At 24.2% G+C, this 15,525-nt stretch overlaps 3 protein-coding genes across 4 annotated transcripts; 1 reads left to right on the forward strand and 2 right to left on the reverse strand.

The window, feature by feature from the left end:
- Positions 1-5,241: 5,241 nt before the first annotated feature.
- Positions 5,242-8,037, reverse strand: LOC126893609 (suppressor of hairless protein-like). Its single transcript, XM_050663980.1, has 2 exons — positions 7,785-8,037; positions 5,242-6,857 (listed from the first exon to the last, which is right to left on the reverse strand). Exon 2 carries the CDS (start codon positions 6,773-6,775, stop codon positions 5,375-5,377), a length of 1,401 nt encoding a protein of 466 aa, XP_050519937.1. The 5' UTR covers positions 6,776-6,857; positions 7,785-8,037; the 3' UTR covers positions 5,242-5,374.
- Positions 8,038-8,440: 403 nt separating this feature from the next.
- Positions 8,441-13,714, forward strand: LOC126896754 (nucleolar protein 9). Its single transcript, XM_050669799.1, has 9 exons — positions 8,441-8,799; positions 10,658-10,884; positions 11,729-11,993; positions 12,067-12,247; positions 12,327-12,480; positions 12,538-12,666; positions 12,732-12,905; positions 12,959-13,102; positions 13,177-13,714. Exons 1-9 carry the CDS (start codon positions 8,607-8,609, stop codon positions 13,432-13,434), a joined length of 1,725 nt encoding a protein of 574 aa, XP_050525756.1. The 5' UTR covers positions 8,441-8,606; the 3' UTR covers positions 13,435-13,714.
- LOC126896756 (TM2 domain-containing protein CG11103) lies at positions 13,411-15,518 on the reverse strand. Of its 2 annotated transcripts, XM_050669802.1 has the most exons (5): positions 15,337-15,518; positions 15,114-15,242; positions 14,194-14,284; positions 14,007-14,125; positions 13,411-13,696 (listed from the first exon to the last, which is right to left on the reverse strand). In XM_050669802.1, the coding sequence occupies exons 1-5, from the start codon at positions 15,348-15,350 to the stop codon at positions 13,483-13,485; spliced, it is 567 nt and encodes a 188-aa protein (XP_050525759.1). In that variant the 5' UTR covers positions 15,351-15,518; the 3' UTR covers positions 13,411-13,482. The 2 variants fall into 2 exon arrangements, with proteins under 2 accessions (XP_050525759.1, XP_050525758.1); XM_050669801.1 differs by having other exon boundaries at positions 15,114-15,515.
- Between the last annotated feature and the right edge of the window lie 7 nt (positions 15,519-15,525).

Below are 15,525 nucleotides of genomic sequence, written 5' to 3' on the forward strand. Positions count from 1 at the left end.
TCTAATTTAAAACTACAAAATTTTTCATCAAATTAAACATTAAAATGTGTAATTAAAAATTTTTAAATTGTAATTGTGATAATGTAGATAAATTACAAAACCTATCATTTATCATTAATAATATCACTAATTTATCATTACAAAACCTATTTAAATTATGGGCTTTCAATGTATGTCATATATAACTTGTGATATTTGTTATGAATTATAAATTATATTTATTTGTATTTTATTTATTTATACGACCAAAGTAAAATAAATAAAACACATCTTATAAAATTAATACCTTCTATGGCTTGACTAGACCGTTGTAACGCATTCATCCCACCCCCTCACCATCCGCCGACAGTACTATTCCTGTATAATTTTATTTTTGGTTTTCATCACATACCAGCGCACGTGTCTTAATATTATATATAAATAAACAAATTTTTATTGTTTATTAGATATAACCATTTAAAGATTCAAAATTTTTTGAGTTAATATACATATATAATACATAAGAGAATACAAATACTGATAGCTAATTGGTTTTTTTGATAATATTCGAAGGTATAGCCTTTATTATCAATGGTAGTAAGACACATTGTTGTGAGTTTATAAATATACTAACTGGCAATAAAGAAATTATATCTATTGTTAGTCATAATTGACAATAAACATTCCGTGACTGTGACAGCAATATCATAAAAAAATAAAAAGTGAAAAATAAATATAATTTAAAAAAATATGCTTTTAAATCATGAAAAAGCGTCGGACATTCAATATACGAAAAATATGACACAAAGTTGAACCCACTTTTTTTCACAATAATACTAGAATTTTTCGTTTATTATTGTTTTAAGCTTGTTTTTAACTTTTTTGTTTGATGTGCTTTAAAAGTGTGTTTTTTAAGCTATATTTATTTGAATTCATATTATATTTATAATTTTATTTAGAACACTTCTACTTATGTTAAAGAAATAGTTTAATTATTTTCTGTAAATTTACATAATATTTATTATTAACAAAATATATTAAAATTTATAAAAAAAAGCAAATTTTTATTGTTTATTATTAGATATAACCATTTAAAGATTCAAAATTTTTTGAGTTAATACATCCTATAGAGAATACAAATACAGATAGCTAATTGGTTTTTTTGATAATATTTGAAGGTATAGCCTTTATTATCAATGGTAGTAAGACACATTGTTGTGAGTTTATAAATATACTAATTGGCAATAAAGAAATTATATCTATTGATAGTCATAATTGACAATAAACATTCCGTGACTATGACAGCAATGTCATAAAAATCTAATTAGCTACCTGTATTTGTAATCTCTTATGGATTATACATATATAATATTATAACCAAAAAAAAAAATTTTTAAATTATATAAATTCTGCAAGTAATTGAATGGGTTATGATAAAAAAATCACTCTGTATATGTTTCCATCTAAATAAATAAAAAATTGACACCCCTATAAAACATAAATGATGAACATATGTAACTAACAAAAGGTAAAAAAAAAAAATTTACAAAACAGTTATTATTCGAAAAAAAAAAATTGATTGGCTAGCGTTAAAACAATCACATTGTATTAGTAAACGGCCCCCGGGGTTGAACAAAAAATATTAATTACAATAATACTAGTATTTTTCGTTCATTATTGTTTCAAGCTTATTTTAAAAATTATTTTTAACTTTTTAGTTCGATGGTTGTAACGGGTAACGGGAAATCAGGGTTCGATTCCGGGGAGGGTGTCTGAGAAACGGCTACCACATCCAAGGAAAGCAGCAGGCGCGTAAATTACCCACTCCCGGAACATTTAGGTAGTGACGAAAAATGACGATATGAGAATCATCCTTTGTAATCGGAATGAATACACTCTATATCCCTTAATGAGAATAAAGCGTGTTAATATATAAATTTTAATAGTAATTAGAATATATACATGTAAAGCGACTTAAGTACGTAAACGTATCATGCACTAGGTATAGCCGTGTTTTGTTGTTGGACGAGTAGGACTAACGTTATACCTGAGGTATAAACGGCGGTAGGAATAAACAGGGTGTTCAGTAAGTCGTATATAGTTCTCATCGAAGCTAAAAATAATATATTATGTAATTTATTTGAAAACTTATAACATCAATATATTTAAAAAAATTTATATTAATGCTGTAATATAAAATATTCTTACTAAAATTAAAATACAAATTTGAATTGCAGCATTTTAAATTATAGTGTTTTAATCACTGTCAGCTTTTAATACTACACTGGTATCTACTGAACCAATGCTTGATTGTACTGGATATTCATTACTAAATTGAAGTTTTTGTCTAATTATATAAAGTTAATATAATAATAATAATTATAGAATTATTCTGTTCCATAGTGAAGTTTTCAGTATAATTTTTATTTTACTTTGTATTTAAAAATGTTGAATTGTGGTACAGTTTATTTAAAAAATAAATAATAATAATTAAATTTAACATGTTTACAATGTTTTATGAAAAAATTTTATCATTGATATTTTATAGGAGCGTAATTTTGAGATTTTTTTTTTAAATTTCTAAAATCGAGGGTTTTTTATAATTTTGAATAACGAATAATTCAATTAAATTAAAATTATATTCTTTTGACGTATTGATCATTAAAATTAGTCCAGCGAGAGCTGAGAATTATCATGGACAGACATAAAAAAACACATGATAAAAGCAATACCTTTTTTATTTATAATTAAAAATATATATGGACAATACTATTGTCAATAAGCTTTTTACATTTTATGAAAATCTAATAAAAACCTAAATACAGGAAAGATGTGAAATAAATCATTATAGACCAAAAAAAATTTTAACTCAATTTTTCTAATTATCCCGAGATTTGACAACTTTTTACCAATAACAACAAAATAAAGCTTTTGAAATGAACTACAGCATTAAAAATAAATTAGTCCCTACAATTTTTTAACTACGAAAAAATAAAAAAGAATCGCAATTTTTATAAACAAATTTCTGTAGTTTAATTTTTGAAAATATTCTGGGACGTTGAATCGAATTATGTATCAAATTAAAGTTATTCTTAATAGCGTGTTATTATTGAAGGCAAACTTTTTTTTTTAATTAAAGACTGTTAAATCTTTAATTTAATATATATTTTTATTCGTAAACTTTCCGAAACATGTTAATAAGTATGAAAAAATAATTTGTAGTTGCCATGTTTAAACACCTCTAGTTTTTAAGGCTAATGATTTAATTTTATAAAAAGTATAAAATAAAATAATAATTAAATAAATGTATGAAGTTAGCCTTTTTAATAAAAAAAAGTTTTATACTTGAATTTTAAATGTTCTAAATTATTTAAGCAATTTTTAAAATGTGTGTAAAAAACTCAAATAAAACATACATAAGTTTTATTCCGATATACATTAGTTCTAAAACCTACTTAATAGTTTATGAAAACGAAAGATGATGTATCTGAGTTATTAATGTGGTAGATTGTTATGTACATTGTTATTGCACAATAAATCACGAACAAATTTATATTAGTATTTTTACAAATAAAAATGATTAAGATTTATTGAAATAGTAATATAAATAAATAAGTCATTCATATTAATTTATTTTAAAAATTATTTGCATTGTAACAAATTTTTAAAAAATGTTCAAATGTTAGCATAAGTTTAAATTATTTTTAAACAAATTAATCTTTATAAAAGTTGAATAAAAAATCACTAAAATAATAATTTTTCATTGTAATTGAAAAACCAAGTAATATACTACTGATCCTATGGAAGATTTCGGTAATATGTTTTTTTTTCGAATAAATTTACTTTTAATTTTTATTCTTGCAATCAATTTTATAAATATACACAGTCAAAATAAAGTCACACCAGATAGTTTAAACGAACTTTTATCTAAATACGAACGTTTTAATAACTTAATATTAAATGATCATAAGTTTTATGCAAAAGATTTGGGTCCCAATAATCCTTTCTTAAAATGTCCCAGATATTCAAGTGATATATTTAAATATACTTTTATTTTAAAGGAAGAGATTCTAAATAAGAGTTTGTCCACAGTAATCAATACGTGTATAGAAAAAAAAAATTACGATTTGGGTTATAGTATCATATTAAATGTTATCGAAAGCACAGCTTTTACTATTACACATAGACTTTGCGAGTTCGCAATTGAAATAAACAATAGACCCTTAAATCTGAATGATTACTTAAGTGACTTTTTAATAATACTGAATTCAATTAAGGTTGAATTTGAAGAATTAAAACTGCCAATTTCGAAAGATTATATTACTTGTGTATCTAATCAATTTGATTATCACTTAGAACATTCAAAAAAGAATAGTATAAAAGATTTTGGTAAAAATATAAATAAATTAATGAGTAATATAAATAATAAATTGAACTTCGGCGCACTCAAAAAACATTATGACAATATCAAATGTCTAGAAAAATGGCAAATGAAGAGATTACATGATACTATCGTTGAAGAAGGACTTCAGTATTTTCCTGAAAAAAGATTAGGTCAATGGTAAATAATTAACCTTAACGGTTTAAAATATTTCCAATAATATAACGTGAAATTTAACTTTTAATTCTACATGAAAACCTAAAAAAAAACGTAAATGAATCAAAATATAAAAAGGAATATTCATACATAATAAATAATGCTTATAATTATTATACAAATTTGTTTATTAAATCTTAATCTTTTTATTTTTCTAATTTTTTAAAATTGTTGTTTAGTCGACTTTTTGTAGAAATTATGAATTATTAGAAAGTTTATTATTAGTTTTAGTTATACTGTGTTTGAATTTGATTTGATATATTGACCATGTTTATTTACTTTGTTTTTTCATATCTATATAGAAAAGTTATATTTGTAATATATTTCAAAATAGTGTATATAAATTTCAATATTTTTGGATCAAAAAAAAAAAATGTTTATTTAAGTGTTTTTTTAGAGTAAATAGGTAACCCTAATAATGATTATAAAAAAGATAAACTATAAAAAATTTAACATTATTATTAAAAAGCAGTGATGATTAAATAAAAGGCATATTTCATAATTATGGATATAAGATCATGCTATCAATATAATTTATAACCTAAATTATATCAATAGCATGATCCTTTTCAATCACTCCCCTTAAATACATTCTTGTTTGTTGTATTCCCCCTTGTTAATGTAATAAATTTTATACTGCATACAAGATATTTTAATACTACAAATAGTTTTAGAAAATATAACTTTATTTTCAAATAAAATTGTCTTGTAAGAATTTTTTTTATATAATTCAATATAAATTTGTCAGTCATTACACAGTATTCATTAAATAATTAAAATAAAATTAATACAAAAACATCAGCTTATTATATGCGACAAAGAAAAATGGTTAGTTGAACTTGGTGTTCTCATTATTTCATCTGCAGATGTAACCCGATTCCTTGGCCCTGGTTCTGGAGTATATGTGAATGTTAAACCAGTAGCATAAATAATACCATCATTTCTTACGAGTGATACGGGAACTTGAGTCAACTGTTTTACCCATGACCAATCTCCTCTGAAAGATGAAATATCTGGTACTACAGCAATCATACTTTCTTGACAACGAAACATAGTTTCAGATTCGACATTCCCAAACCATACTTGTAAATGTGGGGTAAAATTTTCCCCACTTAATTCTAACATAGCAACGTCCCCTCCACCATTTGTGTTCAAACCATGTACTACTGGTACTGGAGTAATAGGTGAGTTAACAGGTCCCATTCCTTCATAAAATTGATATTCAGCTTTGTCAGTACTAATAATTGTCCAACAAGCTCCATCATTTATCATTTCTTTATTTGAACTTTTAGGACATGCAGTGCCTTGAAAATTTGTGATTCGCTCTTGAGATAAACACAAATACATGTGATCTGTATCCTTCATGTAGAAAGCACATTTATGAAGTTGAGAAACAGGATCATCTGCTTCAAGAAGAGCAGTTTGTTTATCTACTTTCCTAATAACTAATCGTGGTAGAGCCATTCCTGTAACACTACATACCAGCTTTATTGTGCTACCATAATGAATATAACCATCTCTAACATTAAACTCTTCACTTTCACTTTCATCATCATCTAATAAGTAAATAATAAAAGCTCCCCATTGAGTAGAGCTAGCATGAAATGTTCCATTTTCAACATGCAAATAACGTGTACTAACTGTTTGTGACCTGAGTCTGTTAAATAATGCAACTTTAGTTCCACTAGCAATACATAAATCAGCATTTTTCAATGATTGTTTTTTTTTGGAAGGTTTAGATATTACTTTAATTCTCTTACTATGAAATGTCCCAATATCATATCCACTATTATAAAACATTCTTACCATAAGCATAAAATGTTTTCGTTTATCAGAATCTGATATGAATAATGTTTTAGCTGCACAATATTGTTTATTATTATTAAGATCAAGAGGTTGTAAATCTTGATCTGCACTACCAATTCCGATAAAAGCACTCATTTGTGAATTCATCTCAGTTATTCCATCCTGTAGAAGTTGTTGTTGTCGCACACGCCATCCATTACCAAATAAATAAACACAAGGTGGTGGGCAGAAAAATCGTTTTTCATTACCATATGACTTTTGGGCTACTTTAGCATGAAGAATGACTAAAATTAAATCATTTCTGTCACGCAAATATCTATCCATTGCATCTTTAGTAAGTTTTTTTTCAGGACGCACTTGCATTGGAATTCCAGGACCATAGTGATGAGGCATTACGATAAATAAAAAAATTACTTATTACAAACTTTAAATCAAAAAATCATTGTTTTTTTATAAGTAGAATAGTTTTATAAATCTAAAAAAAATACAAATATATTAATTCACAAATAACAAACTACAATTAATATATATAGATAATCAAATTCATTTTTGAAAAATTGAATTCATTCAAGGTAAATTTAACTTACTTATTTTATTATTGTTTAAGTATAATCTTAATTAAACTTTATAGATTTTTATTATATTAAAAATAGTAATAAATAATTTGTTAATCAATCTCTAAACAAAGTTTAGTGACATAATGAATTGAAATGGTTAAAATAAATAAATTTGTTCATATTAAAAAGTTTATTTTTTGGGTGAATGATATTGCAAATTGAATACATAAACATAATATCCTCAAAAAACATTCAACAATTATATGTTTATTAACCATATTGAGTACTGAACATATAAACTAAATACTTTTATTGAACATTTTCTTGTTTAGAGTTCTACATTTATTCAAGTTAAAGTTTAATATTATAGAAAAATCAAAATGTGTCCAGTAAATGCCTTACAGGAGGGTTAATTAAAACATATTTTGTTCCAATATTGTAATTAGGGTTTAATATTGTAAGGGGATAAATATAAAAACATTTTTATGACTATCTTTTATAAGTAAACAAAATTTGTAATTTCATCATGAAAATAATTTTGCTTTGGGAGGGAATTATTCCCATTATCCTCTCTTAATCATACCCTTGATACACTCGATTTATAATTCAATCATCAAAAATATATATTTTGAAAGTTATAAGAGAATTTTCAATAAAAATACTATGTATAAAAATTCAGTATTAAAAATGATTCAATGAACTTATAGTCATAGAACAGCAAATAGAAAATGGTTTAATAAGTGTATTAGGTTTATAAAAAAAAGTTAATATAATAAAAATATTGGTCTAGTCTGGTTGTTATAGCAATATTTAAATTTAAAATTTTAAGTTGTATTAATACATACCATTTATTGTCGTGTAGCACATAATATTTTTAAATAAAAACGACGCATAGTAACTTTACATAAAGATTAATATTGTACATAATTGAAAAAAATAGTAATTTGGTGAAACTTTAAGTTGAAATTTGATTCGATTTATAAAGTAATTTAATGAAATAAAGACATGATATTATGATTTATTTAAACAAAAGGATATTCTTTAATGAAAATTTTGATAAAATTTTAAACTACGTTAATATAAAAAATAAAAGTTGCCTCAATAATAAAAATATTATCATGCCAGAAAATGCACTCCAATATTTATTTGTTATCACTCACAACAAATAATAAAATAACATTGATAGCAAAAATATTCAAAAAAGGTTTTTATTATATAAGCACAGATAAGGTAAAGATTTATCTTATCTCTGATATAAATAAGTAGTTTTAAATAAGTTATGTGATATATCTATAATAGAAACTAGTAAAATAAACTATGAAATATTTGCAATTTACATATTTCTATTTATTTCATGTTTTGTTCTACGTATGTCGTATACATATTTATATTTTATGTTATACAGTATACAATATAGTAAATATTTTGAATAATAATGTTATCAGCTTGTTTAAAAACTTTTGTCTTATCAAGATTCACTCAAAATCTTATTATTATGATTATTATTGGCTAGAGTCAATGTGATTCATAAATTTAGCCATTTGACGGCAATTAGTATTGTATTTATCAAATTTTTGACAAATTAAATATACTATTTTATTTTTGTTAAATTAGTTAATCAAATAATAAATTATTTTTTGAGTTGCTTACACAATTTTTTAAGCATTATGGAAGATATTCAAACATATAGTAATACCCTAAAACGTAAAAAGAAACGTATGTCTTGTTATCAACGCGCTAGGAAATTTTCTAAACGAGGAAAATTTGGACATGGATTTCAAATTGAAGAAGATGATTTTCAGTACTTTTTAAATATTTTAAAAGTATCCAATGAAACTTTTGAAAGTCAAGAAGATAGACGTAATGTATCAATAATTATATTTTTGATTTTTAATTATCTATTTTTAATAATAATATTATCATTAATTCTTCTTTTTTTCACACTTTTATCCCAAATAATTTAGTGTTAGCTGGTGATCCTAAATTTCTACCTGACACAGTCTCTCACATCATCTAAGCACACATTAGCCGTCCTCATATCGCATTCCATACCTCTTTCTCACTAATTAAATCTGCCAGTCCCTCGTTCCTCGAGATATCCTCTAATGTGTCTCTTTGATACTCTTCATTCAGTAATTTTTCAAAATACTTTTTCCATCTTTTTTCACATTATAATCGCTTGTTAACATCTTCCTATCATTATTTTTTATACACTTTACATTGTGGTAATCTTTAGACCGTTTTTCTCTTAGTTTTGCAAGTCTATAGTAATAATATTTTTGTTAATTAGTTTTAGCTTCGATACGAAGCTGAGAAGGTATTGGTTTTACTAAGATGTGTTTATTTTTTTTATTTTTTTGTGTCTGTTACCACTTTTTCTCAGCTCTCACCGAACAGATTTCTTTCAATGATACGTCAAAAGATCACAAATTGTATCTGGTCGAAGACATTACCTTCAAAAAGTGAAAAAATTTCCCTCGTTCCCCGTAAATGGGGGAAACCTCCAAAAAAATTACAAATTTAAAAATCGCTAATTTTCGAAATTTTTTCAATTTTTTTTACTTAAAATTTCCATAACTTTTTCAAAAATGAACATATCAATATAATTTTTTTTTATATAGATTCATGATATAATTACCTTTCATTTGGTATATTTTTTTTTTATATGTGACTCTTTACTTGCCCACAGGGGGGGATTTAAAATGACAACTTATATTATGGAAAAAAAAATTTTGGACTTTATTTTATCTTCATGGTGAAAACAAACATCAAAGTTAATAAAAAAAATTTTGAAAGTGTTCCGGAAAGTCTGACACTTTTATATATATCTTAAATTAAAGCTAATGTAATGTTCTTTATTATGTAAAAAAAAAATTTCGGACTTTATTTTATCTTCACGGTCAAAATGGCTACTGAATGCTATTTTTGTGTGAACATTTTCGATTTTGTATTTTACATTTTTAACTTTATTATGCTATAACTTTTTGAAAAATGTATGGGTCATTACAATTTTTTTATGAGAAATAGTATTTATATAGATCTTTCATTCGACATACCTTTTTTTTAAATCGGAACATTTTCCTTAATACAGGGGGGATCAAAATATAAAAATGAATGTAGAAAGTAGAACTTTTTCAACTTAACTTTTGAAAGTGTTCCGGAAAGTCTGACACTTTTATATATATCTTAAATTAAAGTTAATGTAATGTTCTTTATTATATAAAAAAAAAATTTCGGACTTTATTTTGTCTTCACGGTGAAAATGGCTACCGAATGCTATTATTGTGTGAAAATTCTCGATTTTATTTTTTACATTTTTAACTTTATAATGCTATAACTTATTGAAAAGTGTATTGATCAATATAATTTTTTTATGGGAAATACTATTTTTTAATAATCCCTTTTTCATTCGACATACTTTATCTTAATCAGAATATTAATAAGGAACTAGCAGTTTATGAAGCTTTTGGAATAATCCACCAATTTTTTAAAATTAAACACTATCTAAAGATTTGCATCGAAGCGTTTTTTTTTTATAGTGATTTTTATCACTGTCAGATATCATTATACTTAATCCAACTATGCCACATTACCACTGTGCCGCGACCCCCCTGTGCTGGGTTTTTTAAATTACATTTCATTAAATGTAATGCTTAGAAATTTTTAGCATATAGTTTTCCTTTTAAATGAAATGGTAATGTTATAATAATAATTTCAGTTTTATTTGTGGGAAATGTATTTAAACAGTTGGATGGCAATGAAATTAATTATTGCAGCAATCAAGTTGTGTCTCGTATTGTGGATAATTTACTCCCTGAAGCAAGTGATGAAATTATTATAAAAATTATAAACAAATTTGATGAGGAATTAAGATTAATTTGTAATGATCAATTTGCTAGCCATGTCCTCCAACAACTACTTCATGTTGCTACTAGTAGAGGATATGTATGTTAAAATTACTTACTTAAAATGTTTAATGTAAATCATCTGGAAAGGAAAAGTTATCAAATTATATTAATACATAAGAAAAATGAATTCAAAGTTTAGCTCAAATAAATGATTTAAACAAATTAATAGAATTAAAAAAAAAATTAACTAAAGAGCAATTATTTTATCTAGTTTCACAGGACAAGAAATAATGAAAAATTTTATCTTGTCTACAATATTTAGGTGAATTCTATATGCAACTTTAACACTGATTCAAAATTTAGCTTCAGATTTTTTCTATCACATTTAAATTTTGAGATTTTTACTAATTAAGCATTAATTATACCATTATAAAAAACTGAAAAACAATTTTTATTTTTGACTTTTTTAATACAATTTGATGAAGTTGATAAAGAGATGTGCAAAATTTGGAGTTTACCCATTGAGTTTAACAGTTTTTATTAACCATTAAATTTAAGTTTGATGTGCAATTTTTTTAAAAAAAAAAAAAAAAAAACTAAACTTTTTATTAATAACTTATTATAAATGATCATTTAACAGTTTTTTGTTGTACGTTTTATAAGCCCATTTAGGGTTGTAATGGCTTACCCCAAAGGAGAAGGTTTCTTAACCATTGATACTTCGGGACTAGTGGTTAATCGTCATTGTAGAGAAATATGGCAACTCCAATTACTGAACTAATCTCTCGCTCCGTAAATAAAGTCGCCTGTGACTGAGTATTAAATCCTAGGCATTGCACGTCAAGCACTGCCGTGGTACCAATTTGACCACACCATCCCTCTTATGATATAAATTTGAAACAAACATTTATTTATTAAATTTTGTTCTATGTTTTTATAAGGCTTTAAATAACACTCCTGAAAAAGTTATCTACATTAATTGGATAACCAAGTTGTGTAAATTTGTACTGAATAATTTGGAAGAATTTATTTGGGATACTTATGCCAATCATATTGTTCGAAGTTGTATTGCATGCCTATGTGGACGACCTTATTTAAGTTCTAAATTATCTGATCAAAAAGGAGATGTGATTGAAACTAATAAAGAACATAGAAAAATATTAAAAAAATATGGAGATTATATTATTAATTCATCACAGTTATCAGGCAGGTGTTATTATTTTTAAAAATTAAGTGTATTTATTGTTAATTAAAAAGTATTATATTATATTTTTTTTAGAAATGTTAGCTAGTGATATTATTTCTGGTCTTTTGCAAGTTTTATTAAAATGTATTGGAGTAGTATCAAAAAAAAGGTTAAAAGTTTTAATAGAAAAGATAATGAATACATGTGTAATTAAAGATAACTCTGGTTCATCCATAACAATCTTACAAATTTTAGATAATAGTTCAATTTCAAGGTATAAATAAAAATCTAATGTTAGAGTGCAAAATGTTACTTTTTTATGACTGAACATTTTGATAACCTTATGTTTTTAGATTACTTGATGTTGTAATTGAAGAGGCTCCGTGTGAAGTCAAGAAAACGATTTATAAAAAATATTTTGACAAAGCATTTGAGGAATTATCAGTTCATCATAATGGAAATTTTAGCATTCAAAAAATACTAGCCACAACAACAGATTCTACACAAGTATACATTTTTTTAGTCAATCTTTAAATATTTTTAATTATATAAATTAAATTTCAGTTTGAAGCTATGTTTGATAAATTAAAAAGTAAAATGTCTGAAATCATTAATAAAGGTTATACAGGAGTATTATTAGAAATGTCAAGTGCATGTTTGCGACTTAAATGCAAACAAACTTTATTTTATCAAGTAAATATAGTATTAAATTTCAGTTATAAAGAAATTTTTTTATATTTTGCAATATAATTGCATAGTTATTGTGTGAAATGTTGAAATGTAAAGAAGAAACCGATAATGGTACATCTATTTTACTAATTCTTGGGTTAAAATTATTTGAAAATTATGATTTTACAAATAAGGAAGCACCTGTTCATATTCATGGATCTATGATAGTTCAGAATTTATTGAAGTTTAACAAACCTATTAAAGTAATATATAATTCATTTTTTGTTATTATTAGTAATACTTTATTTTTTTTTAGATAGTGAATAATTTGTTAAATCTACATATTGATAATCTTATTCATATATTTTGTGATGTGAAAGGAAGTTATCTTGGTAATGCTTACTTTGAAAGCATTTTCATTGGAGAAAAAAGTCGTGAAAAAATGTTACGGAAGTTAAAAGTAAACTTTATTACACTTTTTAATTTAGTTGAATTAAATAAAATCATGTGATGTTTTAACATATTTTTTAAAAGGGACACTATACAACATTAGCAATATCAAAGAGTGGTTCACGAGTATTTGATTCTTTGTGGAAAGTAGCAGATCTGAAGTATCGTACTAGTATAATGACAGAACTCTTGAAACATGAATCACAATTAAGTTCAACAATGAGTGGTTCAATAATAATTTCAAAAGTAGATTTAAGAATGTTTAGACATAATAAAGATAATTGGGTTAAAGTTGAGCAAGATAAAGTTAATACCATGAAAGTTTTTGAAGAACTCAAATAATAATTTATTATACAATCTTTATGAAACTTATTTTAGAGTAAATAAACATTAAACATAATTATTCCAATTGCTTCCATCTTCCGGTAAAAGTTGATTAGTTACCAATAGTATTACATCGACAATCCACCATATGCCACCACCTCCTAATGTTAACAATTTTCCAACAGCTGTACCAGTTTGACCCAAACAAAATCTATCCATTCCTAAAAATCCTAGCAGTATTGAATATAAAAGTGTCGTTAGAAAATAATAACCATTATACCTAAAAAAAAAAAAATAATAGTCATAAGATAAATATTTAAATACAGTAGTATGGAAATACTATTGATATTGAGACAACCAATAGATAATATAATAATTAAGATTAAAAATAAATTACAATTAACTTAATTTGTAAATAAATCATTAAAAAGTAATATTAAAAGTAAAAATCTGTATCATAGAATAACAAATACATAATTTCAATGGAAATAATAATGTGTTCAATACGACAATATGTTTATTAAAAAATTAAAAACAAATTCTTAATAATTATAATGTAATTTTTAAATATTTATAATTTAATAGCTTACTTTACGCAAGGAAACCCATCTCTATAAAAAGTTTTTGCTCCATGGCATTCGATTCCAGGTAAAACTACACATTGTGCTACAGCTTTTTCAACATCTTCATATCTATAGCTACCACCAAACTACAAAATATACTATCTTATGTAATCTTTTATAAGTAAAAAAATTATTTTTATTATGTTGAATTCACTTTTAAACAACCACCAAGTCCAGTTTCATCTCTTGCAGTTTTGTTGCCATCATAGTTAACTGGATACTCACATTCTAAGAATTCCATAGGTCTAAAATTGTTAGAATAACAAGTTAGTAAATAAGTTATTAATAATTCTATTAAAATATTGAATATTCAGTGTAAAAAAAAAGTATTTATGTAAGTTAATTATTACACACTTATAAGGTAGAATGTATAGTTATTTATACAGTAAGGCAAAAAAATTTTCTTCTCTATAGTCCAAAATTTTTATCTATAAATCATCAGAATTTTAAGAGATTTACGCCTTATTCTAAATTAATAAAATGAATAAAAATACAGTAATTGGTAATTTTGCTTTCTTAATGTATGCAAATTTAAAGTTTATTGGCCTCTTAGATAGACAATTTTTAAATTAAATGTTGTTCTATGTCAATATTGTCTTAGAACAAATCTTATTGTAAATAAAAATAATGCCTATAGGCTAACTAGTTATAAAAAAAAAATCAAATATAGTAACTATATTTGATTTTTTTTTTAATGGTAGGGTTAACTGTTAACCCTACCATTTTTAATAAAAATAAAAAATTATAAATGTTTTATGGGAGTTACTATTTCCTCAACCCAATAATATGTAATAAAAGTTATGTACTCATAATCATTTATTTAAACATAAAAGTTTATCATTATAAAATAAACTTGTAACATAGCCCCTGACACCAAAATTCTTCAATGTCTCTGAAACATACTACTTAAATAATTAAATTCTATTTTACTATCATAATTTAAATCGAATTTCTATTTTTGCTTATGTCCTTGATAATTAAGAAGTTAGTGTTAAAAATATATTATATACATTATATTATATTATACATTTATAAAATATTTTTTTATACATAAAAAAATAAATGTTAACTTACAAAAATGAGCATTTAACTAAAGGCCCATAAGGAACATATTGTTCCACATTAATTTCAGTTGAAGATTCATTTTTAAAATCTGTCCTAGAAGAATTTCCACTTGAGGAACCAAAACAGCTGCAGTAATAGCTTGAAAAGTATACGAAAATTAATGCTTTTCTGTATTTGTACTTCATTGTTCAGTATTATTAAAAAAGGAATTAATATATATATTTATATTTACGAATTTAAAAACATATATTTTAAAATGTTGCTGTTCGAAGTAGATAATATATTTTATTTCGTACATTAAATAATGAACCTTACAACGAAATTTTTATTTTACTAATTATTCATAAACTTGTTATTTATAATAGCATTATAAATTTCTAGAAAAAATTTAGTCTAGTAATATTTTATCTTCATCAAAAAA

Source organism: Daktulosphaira vitifoliae, unplaced genomic scaffold (assembly GCF_025091365.1).
Source record: "Daktulosphaira vitifoliae isolate Bord-2020 unplaced genomic scaffold, ASM2509136v1 Scaffold_1, whole genome shotgun sequence".
NCBI classification, from domain to species: domain Eukaryota; kingdom Metazoa; phylum Arthropoda; class Insecta; order Hemiptera; family Phylloxeridae; genus Daktulosphaira; species Daktulosphaira vitifoliae.

Bases quoted from the DNA above. Each gene is read 5' to 3' on its own strand.
- LOC126893609 (XM_050663980.1), bottom strand. From the start codon at position 6,775: ATGCCTCATCACTATGGTCCTGGAATTCCAATGCAAGTGCGTCCTGAA.
- LOC126896756 (XM_050669801.1), bottom strand. From the start codon at position 15,289: ATGAAGTACAAATACAGAAAAGCATTAATTTTCGTATACTTTTCAAGC. The intron at 14,126-14,193 runs GTGAATTCAACA...TATATTTTGTAG, and splicing joins GACTTGGTGGTTGTTTAAAA to TTTGGTGGTAGCTATAGATA. The intron at 13,697-14,006 runs GTAAGCTATTAA...TTTTTTTTTTAG, and splicing joins GATGGGTTTCCTTGCGTAAA to GTATAATGGTTATTATTTTC.
- LOC126896754 (XM_050669799.1), top strand. From the start codon at position 8,607: ATGGAAGATATTCAAACATATAGTAATACCCTAAAACGTAAAAAGAAA. The intron at 8,800-10,657 runs GTAATGTATCAA...TAATAATTTCAG, and splicing joins TGAAAGTCAAGAAGATAGAC to TTTTATTTGTGGGAAATGTA. The intron at 12,248-12,326 runs GTATAAATAAAA...TTATGTTTTTAG, and splicing joins GATAATAGTTCAATTTCAAG to ATTACTTGATGTTGTAATTG.